We start from the raw sequence: 15,173 nt of genomic DNA on the forward strand, positions 1-15,173 counted from the left end.
GGTGGAAGGAAGAAAGGATTCATAGCAGTAAGGATAGAAGGAAGAATGGATAGGTCCAATTTAATGTATCTATTTCTCAACAAATATTTATGTAGATATTGAGCATTTAATGACACTTTGGCTCAATATGACCACATGGTGCCAATGAAAATGGAAGTTCTAAAATTGTAAAAATGAATTACTAAAAATCATTAGGAAGTTAAACCATTAAAAATGTTAATGTAACATGAATTACAACAATATACAAAAGTTAATCATGTTAAAAGTCTGTAAAATGTATGGAAAAAAAACTATAAAAGTAAAAAATATAAAAAAATCTTAAATGCTTGTTAAAAATTTGTTATATAAATTGCATTCCCTCCAAAAATCCACAATGTTTTTAAGCGGTACAATTTCATAAAGTTCCCCTACTGAACTCACATAAAAAGTTCTGTTGCAAAGGGTGGAAATCAATACACTTGACAAGAATATGTTCAACTGTCAATGGACATTGACAGGATGCACTCTGGTCAAGGTTCACCTTTCAGTATATATGCACGAGTCAGATATATCCTATAAACTACTGGCACCTATAGTAGATCATTTGTACAATAATGAACTGCTTTTATGCCAGCATGACACAAAACATTTCATCAGGATATTGAAGGAAACAAAAAATTATTTTCAGCTACTATAATAAGCTGTATATAAACTCTGGAAAAATGTTGATTATAGTATGCTGTATATAACATTTCAGAATTAAGTATTTTATTCTTAAGCAAGAACTCTGAAATATTTTTTGTTACAGTTTGGGAGTTACAAGTCATGTTTGCCCAAGTTTCTAACTCCTGGTGTTTTCATGTTTAGACACAAAATATTCTAAATTCTTTCCTATTATTAATATTTCATTATTTGTGTGCTTTTCACTATTTCCAAGAGATTTGAAAGCACTTTTACTCTTTGATCTAGCTGAGGTCACTTTAGCTCCTTAAGTTCCAAGTTACACTGGTGGTGGGAACTTAAAAGTTAGGATCAAATACACAGTTGTTTTCAGCAAAACTGACACTGGTCCTAATGAGGTTTTGTTTGGTTCTAGTCAGTAGTCTTACTGGTTGTAACTAAATAAAATGAACAATTTTTTCTACAAGCAGTTTTCTACTTGTATCAAGCAATTTTAGGTGAAATAGGGCCAGAAACATACCATTTTGAGAACGTTATTTTTGATAACTGTGATCTATACACAAGTTAATGGTAATGCTCTGGCATCACTATAACCATTTTTAAGTGCTGGGTGCTGAAACCATTTCAGATACATATGAATACAAATATGCTTATTGAATTAGATTTGTCATGCTCAACTGATATTTGCTTAATCATGACAAATTTGTCAGAAAATTGCAATTTGAAAAAGTTCAACAAGTTTTAAAAATACTGGCAAACTGCCTAAATAGCCTAAAAACAAAGTCAGGTTCACCAGATAGAAACATAAATAAGTCTCCCAAAATATAATTTTTCACCTAAGCAGTTTTTGCTTAATTGTGCTAATATGGTTTTTCATAACTAAATCTTTTAATTCAATACACACAAAATAATCTAATCAGATCATGTAGTTTTGCAAGCACGTCTACCACATTTTAATTTTCTACCTTAAGTGGTTTTTGCTTAACTGCTCTTAAATGGTTTCCATCAAATAAAAGGCTTTTATCAAACAAACAGTCGAAGTTAAAAATATTATTAAACCTTAAGATAATAGGATGCAAATCTAATCAGGTCATCTAAATATGAATACATATATGCCTACCAAGTATAATTAGTGTGCCTCAGGTGGATTTAGCATAATTGTGCTAACAAGGTTTTATTCAAGTTCATAGAGTGCAGGTGTGTAAACAATGGAAACATTACAGTAATGACTTAAACCTCAGATCATGTCATCTCTACAGAGATAAAAAAAAATGCTTGCAAATACTATTTTGTCTACATTGAGTAGTTTTTTGCACAATCTTTCTAACAAGGTTCTCAGGATGGATGGACAGATGGACATATGAACATGACTAAATCAAGACAACCCTGTGGCAGGTAGTTGGGGGATGAATACCTAAGCCCAGAAATTAAAAAATGTATTAGAAAATTGAAATTTTTTAATTTGTCTCAAAATTTAATAAGGTCATCTATTTATGACCATGATAATGTGTGTCACACAAACCTGTCAAATTAACAGTTTGGGCAAAACATGTTGCCAAGAAGTGAAAATTGGTTATAATCACTGATCTATAGTGACATTGCAATTTTAAGGAAAAACACATGTTCCTGCATGTTCCCCATTGTGTGTGGAAAGCATGCTGTTATACATACATTGGTATGTTATCAGAATATAAAGCAGTCAGTCAGAAAGATAGAAATGTGAAAGAGTGCAGGCAGGCTGACAAGCAGAAAGGATGTGTGAGCCCAAAACACTTGCTGAGCATTTTGGCCAGTGAAGGATAGATTGGAAATGAGAAAACAAATCTACATAGGACCCCATCAAGTGTTTTGGCCAGTAGATGGAAAAAATTTGAAATATAAACAGGGAAGCAAAGAACTGAAACACTGAAAAGTGTTCAATTATGGTTACATTTAGTTATTATATATTTTGGTGGATTATGGATGGAAAAATTGTGTAAATTCATGGAGCCAAACTAAAGAATGATATCCAGACTTAGATACAAGTGGAAAAAATTGACTTTGGTGAGTATTCATTGTAGTGCAATTATTGATAAAACTGTATAATTAAGAGAGCTGAATAGTTTATTTAATTTCATTTATCATCATGAGAGGTAGGGTAAGTGGGGATGTGTGAGTGTGTGCAGTAATGTTGTATGTCAATAAATATAATATTATTCATTTATTTTTCATTGTTTGTCTTTGTGTCTTGAGTGAATATTGCCTATCCCAAATATTCACCCTCCCCCATCTTAAGTAGTTGACTAAGTGTACGGCAGTTCATGAAAAAGTGTATAAAATTTCATCACTCCATGTTTAATAGTTTTATTTTGCCATCATGCTATAACTGAATTGGGATGCAAATCAGAAATTTGATATGCCTCATTCTGCTATCATGGTAGAGGCATAAATCTCAACTAATAACTATTCTGTTCTAGACAAAATGGGATGCTTATGACACACCCTCTGTGAGCAGAGGCAAAACAAACTTGAACCATAGTAATATAAACATCTTATAGGAAATTATGCATTTACCTTGCCATACATGTAATATCAAACTACTCACCAGTGCTCTCATAAGATCAATCAAATCTTGTGTCAGTTTGAAGACTTGGAGAGGATCAATTTTGTTGCTTGTCAACATGGCCTCCAAGTCTCCAATGGTCATATTTGCCAGCTGTTCTCCCAAAAGTTGGACTCCTGCATTGGATAAACCCTTTCCTACAACAAAGTTCTGACCTGTCCTTCCAGGAAGATCTGCCACAGAACCCAGCATTCCTTTGATCAGATCAGCTAAAACAAAAGTTTCAGCAGTTTAAAACAGTAAACTTTTTTATTTTTTAAAATGTGTTTCATTCTTCCATGTGACAAGTACACTACTCCCTCTTTATAATGTTATTCATGAAAGCCATACAAGGGTGCCCTAGACTGAGAAATGTCCCAGCAATGCTGTATCATAATAATCCATAAAGACACAGAAAAAAAGGTATCTGATGATTTTAAACTGCAATATACTAAATTTTTAGTAGCCAAGTTCCAAACTAAAATGAAATAGTCCAAGTCGCAACAACGATAAAACAAAATTGAAACAAGTTAAAGGGCTTTTGATAATAGCCATTCCTAAGAGTGGCAAAAGCATACTGAGTATCATTATAGTCAGGGACCACTGCCTTGCCATCTCTCTTGTTTTATTGTAACTCCTATCCATGAATTTGGCTTTTGACACTCTAACCTACAGAACACCACTCTCATTTCTATGGTGAACCTATATACGAAGTCTGATGGTAATCCACAGTAAAAGAAATTACAGTGATCCCATATTTCTTTTGGCTTAAAGTAAAATACTTGAACACTGAGCTTAACCTAAAAGTACTTTTCAACACTGACCTTAATCTAGTGTGTGGACAGACAAGTGAATGCCAAAGGTGTACAAGCAACAGTATTTGAGAAAATTACCTATACAAGAGTATTATATGTGATCATTGGACCATGAAAAGTAGATCACAATAACTGAAATACATTTGTGCAATTTTATTGCAGAGAACAATCTGTTATTTGCAGGTGCACATAACTGTTCAGACCTGCATGCTTGACATTCCCTCACAGCAATGTGAATGAAGAAAATTCATTTTTTTTAAATGCAGAGAAAAATCCAACAAGATTTTCAAAGTGTAAACAGTACATCCAGTCTCTAAAGAGTGCACAGATGAAAATATTACCTTCAAATCCCAAAGTGAAGTATTGACAGCAGCAAAGACTGCATCTTTGCAAGCCAAGGCTCAGATATGTTAACCTATCTACACCTTTGTGGATCGATCTGATATTTCAGAGCTTCTGGTCTGTTAATTTCAATGGTGAGCAGTGGCAAGCCACCACATCCAATCAAAATCAATTTGTTCAAATTTGATCACTGTCCTCCATGATCAAGACATGTGTTGAACACAACTGGAATGGACTTGTAAAAGCAATTTTCCACTGCTGGTCCATGTTTTGCACAATGACATCCTTTCCCTCAAACACACATGTAATGGCTTCTTTCTGGTATGTAGTCAGACTTTTAATATTAAACTGACAAAGTATTCTTTTGAAGTCAATTGCATCCACCATTTTTGGCTGCTGTACAATGTACCACTATTACATGCTATTGGTTAATTGGCATTACATTCCATGGGAGGCAACTCATGAAATCCAACAGATGTCACTAGTGCAAAGTGCTGAAATATTGGATTGACCTGCCAAGGTGTAGATATGGTTAACAAATCAGAGATTGCATCTAATACTTTACTCCACTATCAAATAGATTTTAAAGACAGAAACTTCATGTATATTTTTATTTCATATTTGTGTGGTTGTGATATGTGAGTGTGGATGTGTTTTCATGTATGTTGATTAGTCTACAAACAAATTTATGCCTGCATTAAATTCCTCAAAGAAAACAAGTTATCTTTTTTATTCAAATCTAAATTTCCAGTATTTTGTACACACGTGTATGAGTAGATAGCTTGTTCTCAATTGTACATTAATTTTTGCAGGTCACATGCACTGATCAACTTTAGGACCTCAAAACACACTTTTTGAGTCTCAAAAATCCCCCAACACTGTCTGTTAGGTTGGCACATATGCCATGTTAATAAGACCATGCATTCTGGAGGAGTAGCTATAAAAAGATTTTCAAGCTAGCAATAGTGGTAGCCATACTGGATGTCTGAGAAGAACCATTTTCATTTAGGACCAACAAAACATTATAAGAAGTCTTGTTATAGTGAAAACCATGTGTCAATGAAACTATCCATTTATGAGGAATATCTATAATAAGATTTTCAAGATGAAGGCAGCATCAACTATACTGGTTGTCAGATTAGCACCATTTTCATTTAGGACCAACTAGATATCATAAGAAGTCTTTAAGTGAAAACCCAGTGCTGATATGACCATCTGCTCTGAAGTAGTGGCGATAACCAAGATTATAAGAATGAATGAGTAGAGTTGGGGGTGGGGATGGGGTAGCGAGGGGCACCATTTTCGTTTAGGACCAACCAGACCTTAGGATGAATTTGCAATTAAGGTTTTGTGGCAATCCACCCAGAGTTTACGGCTAGCAATAACAAAGCTGTGCTAATGGATGATGGACCCAGTGGATGATGGCCATCACATAAACTCTTATGGCCAATGACCAGCAGAGCTTATAGGAGACAAAAGACTTAGTTAGACTATTAGATTTTCCAAAATATCCTTACTAAGTAATCTGCTCCAAGCCAATAGGACTCTAATGATATCACAGCACATGGGAGTATCTGAGTCAACTAGTTCATCTGATGTGAACTACTGATCCAGTGCAATTTTAAATTTTGCTTTAGTGTATAATTGGAGTACATATGGTCAAATTAACAGTCACAAGATGAAAGTTGGCACAAAAATAAACACTAGTGAATGCTATTGTTTGAAAATGTTTTGTAGACCATGTCAGTTCACCTTAAGAACATTTTATTTAGCACCATATTATCCACAAACTACAATTCTTGATTAATAAGGAGAATCAGAGTCAGTCATAATGGCAACCACATCTCTGAAAGTAACAGAGAGTAGTCTGATCACTTATTTTTATTTCAGTGTTATTGGCTTGTTTATGTCTGTCAGCTAGAAAAGAAAAAGAAAAAAGAATACTTAAAGTATTCTGTATGCATAAATATTTTTCATGTGATAAACATTCCAATTTTCAAAGATTATTAATTTTTACTTCTTTTATTTTTAAATAAAAGAAGCAGATTAGCAGCTTAATTACAAACTAACTTGCATGATTTGCCTTGACTAAAAAAAAGCAAAGAAAATAAAACAGCAAAATAGAATGAGCTGCTTATTTCAGAAGGTTGGTTTACGAGTGTCACAGTAGCACTTGCCTCCTTGTGAGCTGCCCTGGCTGAGAGATAAGCCCTGCGTGAAAGGCAAAGTTGTTGGATTTTGTGAACCAAGAGACTTCAGGATGCTGTGATAACCTGTGCTGGTGTCACTGGGATCAACTGGAATGTTTAGTAAGTTCTTCGCTTTCTTGGCAACCTGCAATTTTTAAAGCAAAATTTTAAAAAAAATGTCGTAAAACATAGATAAAATTTTGTGGCTTTACAATTGTGGTTATCTATTTTTCTGTATTGATATTTGCCACTTGAGTGCAGTATATGTCCTAACATTGATGATTGCATGCCACTTTTTACCAAATGGGTTGAAATCAAGTTCTTATCATAAACATCATCATAACTGTGATTATTCTTTCAGCTTTGATGTAAAATAAACAATTTTGTGAATAAATCATACAGTTTTCAACAAGAGGCCTGGGTCTCATTTCATTTGCATAACAAAAGAGTTGGCTAAGCAGGCTTATTTAGTATTGTAAGAACACATCTTATGTGTTGGGTTTGGTGCTTTATAGCATAGCAACAAATGTTGGTTATTTAGTGCAGAGGCAATTAAAGTGCCATGCCCAGTGACACACCATGGAAGCTGACCCAGGTTGATCTGCTAGAAGGATTTAAACCTGCACCCTTTTGGTCCCAAGTCTGGCAAGCTAACTATTTACCAAGTTTAATAGACAATAGATATGAAATATAGTCTCTAGATCAAGAAAAGTAACAAGTTCAGCCAATCTGATGCAAGATACCTCATTAATAGGTACCTCATTAATATGCACTGATCTCACTGATTACAGAACCAATGACAATGACAATTCAAGCTTAGGGTGGAGCAAAATCCAATTGGAATTTCAGTCTCCACAGTGGTAACATGGTAACAATCTCAGCCAATCAGATACTTCAGTACCAAATTCATATTCACAGAACTTGCTCACAATCAAAGTCATTAAACACCTCGATAACATAAAACTATTTAACAAGTTTGATCAAAATCTTATCAGGAATATAATTACAAGACTTTTGAAAAACTCAGTCAATCAGATGTCAGGTCACATCTTTAATATGCATGAAATTCACTCAGTCATATTCAACCAAGATCTTGATGACTTAGGCCTATTACCAAGATTATTTAAAATCATCTCAAAACTGTTCTCATCAGTGGTTAAAAAATCTTCATATTAAATACAAGATCACCACAGAAATATGCCTATAAAAACTTGCTCATAACAAATACCAACCAACATCTTCATGAGATTAGCCTATTAAGCAGGTCTCATTAGAATCAAGTCAGAAATACAGTCATTTGAGTGGTTAAAGTAGCTCAGCCAATCATATGCAATATCACCCGATTCATATGTACAGATCTTGCTCATAATAAAACAGAATAATATATCTTGATGACACAAGTCTATTTGCCAAGTTTGATAACAATATGATCAGAAATAGAGTAGCTACAGTGTCAACAAGTTCCAAAAAATGCAAAATCTCCTCATTGTTATGAACAGACCATGCTCATAATTGTATATATTCAAGATCTTAATGGTTTAAACCTACTGTCCAAGTCTGATCGAAATTGGAATTGGAATAATGTTTCTAGAGTATTAATAAGCTCAGTCAAACACAAGCAAGATCACCTAATTAACATGCTCTGTGCATTATTTAACTGATGTGAGATTTTGATCAAATATGCCTATATTTGAAGATCAAAAGAACAAAAAGTATGGATTTATGAGTGACAAGATGCTTAGAAAATCAAATGCAAGACCACCTCATTAATTTGCAAGGATCATGCTCATTTTTAAAATTGTTCAAGATCTTGATGATAAGCCCATGTTCCAATTTTAATCAAAATCAGACCAAAATTATGATTTCTAGTGTGGTAATAAGTTCTGTCTATCACATGCAATATTCCCACATTAGTATCCAGAGCTAATGCTCATTAATGAAACTGTTTCAGATCTTGATGATATCAGTAAATTTTCCAAGTCTGATCAAAATCAGATCAGAAATCTGACCTCCAGAGTGGTAACAAAGTCAATCAATCTGATGCAAGATACTAAATAATATCCATGGATTTTATTCACTACTTAACCCATCAAAAATCTTGATGACAGAAGCCCACAGAAAAATGTCTACCAGATGGGGAATAAAGCTCAGTCAATCAGATGCAATATCACCTCTTTAGTATACATGGATCTTGCTCATAATTGCTCTCATGTGATATCTCAATGATATAAGCATTTATTCCATGTTGGATTAAAATCCAATTAGAAATCTGTCTTAATAACCTGAGCCAATCTTATGCAAGATCACCTCATTAGTATCTGCAGATCTCACTCATTAATCAACACATCTGAGATATTAATGATATAAGCATTTCTTCCACGTTTTTACCAAAATTGAAAAAACAAATGACCTTCCTCTGGTAACAAGGTTAGCCAATCACATACATGATCACCTCATTAAAATCCATGGATTTTAGTTATTATCACACATGTATGCAATCTTGATGATGTAAACTTATATGTCAAGTTCAATTGACATCTGATCAGAAATATGGACTCCACAGGGGTAACATTAAACCACTACTGACAGAAGGACAACAGCTTTTTTACCAACAGAGCTAATAAAGCATTTTAAATTGGTAGTGGAACCCAAGCTTCAAAATGATGATTCTTTTCCAAATTGATGTTAATTCTGTTTACAAAAATCATTCTGATGCATTAAAATTATGTTTTGATTAATCAAATTTAGGCAAATGAAAACCAAAGATATAGTGCTATTAATCAGCAACTGAACAAGTGAAATAAAGATAACAAAACCTTTGTTACTATACAGAAGCTGACACTGACATGCAATGCAAAGGTAGCAGCAGCAGCAGGGATGGATCTGTTCCAAAACTTGTAACTGTGGTAAAGTAGGATTTCAACACTGGACATCAATAAGAAGAATATAAAAAAATATTGTTCACCTCATCAAGTTTATAGGACTTCACCAAATCTTTAACTTCTTCATTTGTTGCCCCTCCATTCAGAAGCTGTTTCAATCTGTTCTTGAAGGAATCAGACCTATATATCATGAGCAAAATAGGTTTATTATATGCAGATTGCTACATGCAGCAGAAGATGTCATGACAAAAGAAGAAAGGTACAACATGTTTGCTTCCTGCTTCATTTCAAATGTGATTTACATTGATTGACAAAAATGTATGCCTAAATCTGGTGATCTCACATGTCACATGTGGGATTTGGTAAACTGCTCACATTGCAGCCTGGCCAGAAGTGACATGCTGAGAAACCCATTTTCATGCAGTATTAATGAGCAACTCATTGTTTTACAGTATTAATGAACAACACACTGATGTACAGTAATAGTAGCCAAAGAAAGTTCTTGATGATAAGAGGGACAATACATGGAACAACAACAAAAAAATACACTTACGAAAGGAACATAAATTAGCTCATTCAGTATTATTGATGGTGGATCCAGAAATTTTGTTTAATGAGGCTTAAGGGGGTGGGTGGGTGTAAACAAGTAGGTGAGGGGGCTGTGGGATGGAATCTCTGGGTCCTTGCATCTTCTGCATTTTAAGTGTTTCCAGGGTATAATTTTAGCCATGTAAATGTAAAGAAAACCTACTGTAGGAAATGTTCCAGTTGTTTCACACTCATCTGCAAGGAGGAGGTGGGAGCCCTCTCGCCCTCTTTGAGCCACCCCTGATTATAATTTTCATCATGTTTATAATGGAACATAGTGCTTGAAGGATTTTTATGGGAAAACTAAGGCTAGGATAAATTTATAGTCTGGTCACATTCCAATTATTTTAGAAAAATCGATCTTTCATATATGTCTTGGTGTACATATGTGTGTGTGTGTGTGTGTGTGTAAGAAAAGGGGAGAGATAATTTCCTGACAGATATGAGTAAAAGACTCCCTCTTTAAGGCACAGAACTCAAACTGTAAAAAAGTAACTATATTGGCCAGCTTTTTATCCATGAGTTTTATAATTACTGGATGAATTCCAAGGTTATAAAAGAGACACATGCTGTGGAGGCTGTTAATTGACACAACTAAATCTTGATATAACCTACCTCAACAGTGATCAAGATGATTACTGAGCCCTATGTTACTTTGTTTACTACTACATACAGTATGTGCAGAAGAAAAAATTGTATGCCACCAAAGCAAATGGATGCTACTTCATCTAGCAACTACCAATATTGTGTGTCTTTTCATCAAAGTCATTTATTCAATTTAACTTATTAATTTTGGAAAATATGGAAATATTTTTAAAAACAAATTCTGATGTTAAAAAGTGAAAATTTCATTCAGATTAAAACTATATATATATATATATATATATATATATATATATATATATATATATATATATATATATATATATATATATACACATACATGCATACATATATATATAGAGAGAGAGAAAGAGTTTTTGGCAAAATATTTTCTTGTAACCACCTAAGTTCTGACACTTTAGCAGCTGCATGCCTTGCAAAAGCTTTCACATCTTTCCAACTTACAACATTCAATACAGTGAATATTTACCAAATTTTTATACATAAAAAACCCCCAAAGCATGTCATTTGGTAGAATTCTGCATTAGCTGTACAGTCTTCTAAAAGGACTATTTTTACTTGTTAAGTTTAGGCACTAGCCTGATACATTAGAACATTTTGTATTGTAACTATTGAAATTAAAATACTGGGCCAGGGTGTCAGACTAGTTCAGCATGGGTGCTCCATCTTTTACAATTAGCATCCTTATATACTTGATGCAGGTAAGAATACATATCCATTTCACTGTGGGCATTCATTGTACCTCATCAAGTGCTGTGTTACTCAGTTAACACAGTGAACATATGCGTTAATCATGAAAGGAATGTCATTATGTTTTATTGCACACATATGACACAAAACCACTTGTTAATTTACAATAGCAACTGGCAGAAATCTGTACTGATTCAACAGATTTGTGAGGTCTGGAGTTTAAGTGATTTGTGGGCAAATTTACTGATCTTAGATTAATGGATTAGCATTAATTTTGAACAATGTTTCTGTAAATCATACAATTTTAACAAGCATACAATTGTTGAAAATTTTGTGAGATATAAAATTTGCAAAAATATTTTCACAAAACAATGATCTTTTATTTAGCAATAATCTATTCCTATATTATATCAAACAAAACAATGATCTTTTATTTCGCAATAATCTATTCCTATATTATATCACCAATTGTGTACAAATTTCTAAAATAAATGATGGAAAAAACTATGATCTATCACTGTGACATCAGTTTCAGAGCATTATGTGTTTTGGAGCGGCCATTTTATTTGGTTGATATCAAGTGATAATGTGTAACTGTAATGCATTTATGACATGGTTTGAAACATTTAATACTGTTTTGTTTCTAAAATTATGGAAATGTTAAGATATAAAAATATAAATATTTATCTTTTTATACAATACATTATATTACTTTTTTTTTTTATCCAATACTGAAAATAAAGAAAGAACAAAAAAAAAGATAATGTTAAATTCAACAGCAAAATTGATAATTATTTCATTAATTTCTTCTATAAAATGTGAAGTGGAAGGAGATAAAAAATCACTTTAACAAAAACATACATAGATGTTAAGAAGAAGAAAATATCAACACATATTACAATTACTTATTGTTATATTCAACATTGCTGCCATTTCCTGTGATCGTACATTTCTTTTTTCATCTTTAGGATGGTCATGAGTGGTGCTGTGATCAACAGCTCCAAAACAGATGACATATAAACAAGTAAAGCAAAACTTGTATTCATAAATAAACTGTCATGGGACAAATGTCTGCAGCCATGAATAGTTTTAAGTTTTGAATTTTTGAATTTTTGTACAGGTATAATGATGATTCAAAGTGTAAATGTACTTTGACTCAAACTTAGATTGTTTTCTAATTATTCCATAATTTGTTCTTATGGGCTTCAAAACTGAGACCACAAGGATACAATATTTCAAAGTTTGCAAAAATTAGGGTTTTTTGCTCTTTTCTCACTCAATTAAAGTATCATGCTTTTGAAACATAATAGTACAACCATAAAAACGTTAAAAATTTAAGTATAAAGATATAAAATATGAAATTGATCTGAATTTATTTTTTATCACACCAATTTTGATTTATTTTCACTTGTAATTATTTAATCAGTTTATCCACTTCTTTTAGCAACTTTTCTTCTTCTTATTATTACAGTTATTATATTATTATATGTGCTTCAAATCAAGGTTTTGTCCATATAGTATATCATGAATTGATAAATAAGATTTTCCTAAATCAGAAAAATATGCAAAATTTAAAAAAATTGATTTTTCAATGCATGAATTTAAAATTTTCATATAGTAAAACACATGGTCTCAAAATGTGTATGAAAAATGAATTAAGTTTCTGATAGCCATTTGATTCATGACCAACATGTACACTTGTGCAATAATGCATACACTGTTATACACCTCTTATAAAATTGCTGACAAATTAAATAATGTAATGAATACTACCAATTTACAACACTGTTGAACATAATAATTCTTCTAATCCCACTGTGTGTTGGTTTGCTCATGTGATATCATACATAAAACTTGCCCATTATGCAGAAAGTGTTTGATGACATATTAGCCATTGTGTATTGGGATGTATTTCTGACATCAAAGGCAAAACTTGCACAAGGAAAGACATGCATGATGACCGCATATTGAGGTGTAAATACCTGGACATTTGCAAGCAGTATTTTCATAACCCAATATCTAATTTTAATCATTTTTTTTATTCTTTTATTTTGTGTTGTAATTCTTAGAAAACATACGTCTGATTTCATTGACTTGTAACTGCATTGGATGATCACTTTAACTGTGCATATGCCAACCTCTCCCCTGTCAGTCTGAACCCAATACTAAAGTTTTACCAGAGTATAGCACATAAGATGATTAATAATTCACTTGTTGACCCACAAAGTGGTGGCTGATCTTCTTTAAATAAACAACATTACAATATGGCTAACAAAAAATATGTATGTATAGAGCCTTACACTAATTCCTGAGAAATAATAATTGCAGCCCTGTTACAGTAAAAAATACAATTTTAATGAACATACAGTTATAGAAAAGTGTCATTTTCTGTTGCTTTAAAATTTTCTTCATGTGATGTACTGTATATTCATTTTTTTTCCATGGTGATAAATTTTGTCAGTTTTGTCAGGACCTAAATTCATAAGTAGAGAAGTTATCCTGTTGATTCTGCAGAAGGATCACCACTCATTGGGTCTTTAATTTTTTTTTATATGTAGCAACTTAGAAATTCATGAAAGTTGTTATGCATGAAAAATGGTGAATTTAAGGTATATAACATGAAGAAATTAAGATTTAAAAATATTTTCAGGTTTAGCCTGTATTTCTCATTGATATGGCTTATCCATAAACTATTTTCTAAGTTTAAAATGATAAAGATTTTTTTAGCATTTATATCATTTATGTCATGAAGTGCATATAAAAAGATTAATAAAATAGTGATCCAAAATGGCCCCTAGAAGCTGAAAATGAATATCCCTACTTACAATTGGAAACTTTTTAAAGTTTTACTGCTTTAAAAAACAGTTGTACATAAACTGTGAATGTTATATTACATCCCAACCCCAGTTAATAATCCCCAAAACTGATAGAATTCTTCCTTATCCTAAGTGTAAGCCACCCACAAAGTTTGTTCTGCATATGTTTTGTATAACTATTGTTATTGTTCATAAAGCATTTTTCTTCTTTAAGTCACAATGACCGTGACCTCTGACTTTGTGATCCAAAAGTCAATTTGCTTTTTTCTTACTCTAAAAGAAAGCATTCCATAAAGTTTGGTCCAGGTAGAATGTGATGTAGAACTAATGTTATTATGCAGAATCCATTTTTCTTCTTTTAGTCAGTGGCATTTGACCATCTTCCTTATCCCAAGAGCAAGCTATCCAGAAAATTTGTAATCCATGAATGACAAAGAATTCAAGGTATTGTCTGGAAACAAATTGGTAACAGCACTCATGGCTGGACAACAAAACATAATATGCTCCATCTTATGGCAGGTGTATATAAAGATGACCCCCACCCCCCAAAAAAAATTAAATACTGGGAACTAAACTGGGATCTAAAGTCTGGCAAGCCATTATCTTACTCTCTAGGCTACAAACAATATTTAATTTTCATTTTTTGGGGATTTTTTTTATATTGTTACATTGTCTGCACAGTGGCATGAACCAGGTACTATGATGGCTTAAAAGAAAGCTATCTAATTATGCAAGACTTCAAAGATAAAGCAAACTTCACAGCAAATGTGCAAAACAGTCTTTCAAAATTGATAAAAAATATGAATTACTTTGACCTCACCATCCTCTTCCCTACTGTAGGAAAATTTGTAATGATGAAAAGGTAAAACTGTTAAACACTCTATAAACATTAGGTTTAGCAAATTTCATCAAAATTACTACATTTAGTTAAAGAGTTATGGGCTTGCACAGAAACCTGAACACAGTTACTGCTACCACTGGTGCAT

The 15,173-nt window shown here is 32.7% G+C and overlaps 1 protein-coding gene and 1 long non-coding RNA gene across 2 annotated transcripts in view; one reads left to right on the forward strand and one right to left on the reverse strand.

Moving 5' to 3' along the window:
* LOC149805056 (uncharacterized) overlaps positions 1-15,173 on the reverse strand; it is a 374,091-nt gene that overhangs the window by 273,108 nt on the left and 85,810 nt on the right. Inside the window, exons 34-36 of the mRNA XM_089946913.1 lie at positions 9,553-9,649; positions 6,576-6,732; positions 3,245-3,471 (exon numbers count right to left, since the gene is read on the reverse strand). Coding sequence (XP_089803039.1) covers positions 3,245-3,471; positions 6,576-6,732; positions 9,553-9,649 — 481 coding nt within the window. The remainder of the gene's footprint in view (positions 1-3,244; positions 3,472-6,575; positions 6,733-9,552; positions 9,650-15,173) is intronic.
* The window catches only part of LOC149805057 (uncharacterized), a 52,713-nt gene continuing 39,977 nt past the window's right edge, over positions 2,438-15,173 (forward strand). The window contains exons 1-2 of the long non-coding RNA XR_016417499.1: positions 2,438-2,703; positions 6,542-6,707. This is a non-coding gene — a long non-coding RNA (uncharacterized LOC149805057). The remainder of the gene's footprint in view (positions 2,704-6,541; positions 6,708-15,173) is intronic.

Source organism: Sinohyriopsis cumingii, chromosome 2 (genome assembly GCF_028554795.1).
Source record: "Sinohyriopsis cumingii isolate HCF-2022 chromosome 2, ASM2855479v2, whole genome shotgun sequence".
Lineage (NCBI taxonomy): Eukaryota > Metazoa > Mollusca > Bivalvia > Unionida > Unionidae > Sinohyriopsis > Sinohyriopsis cumingii.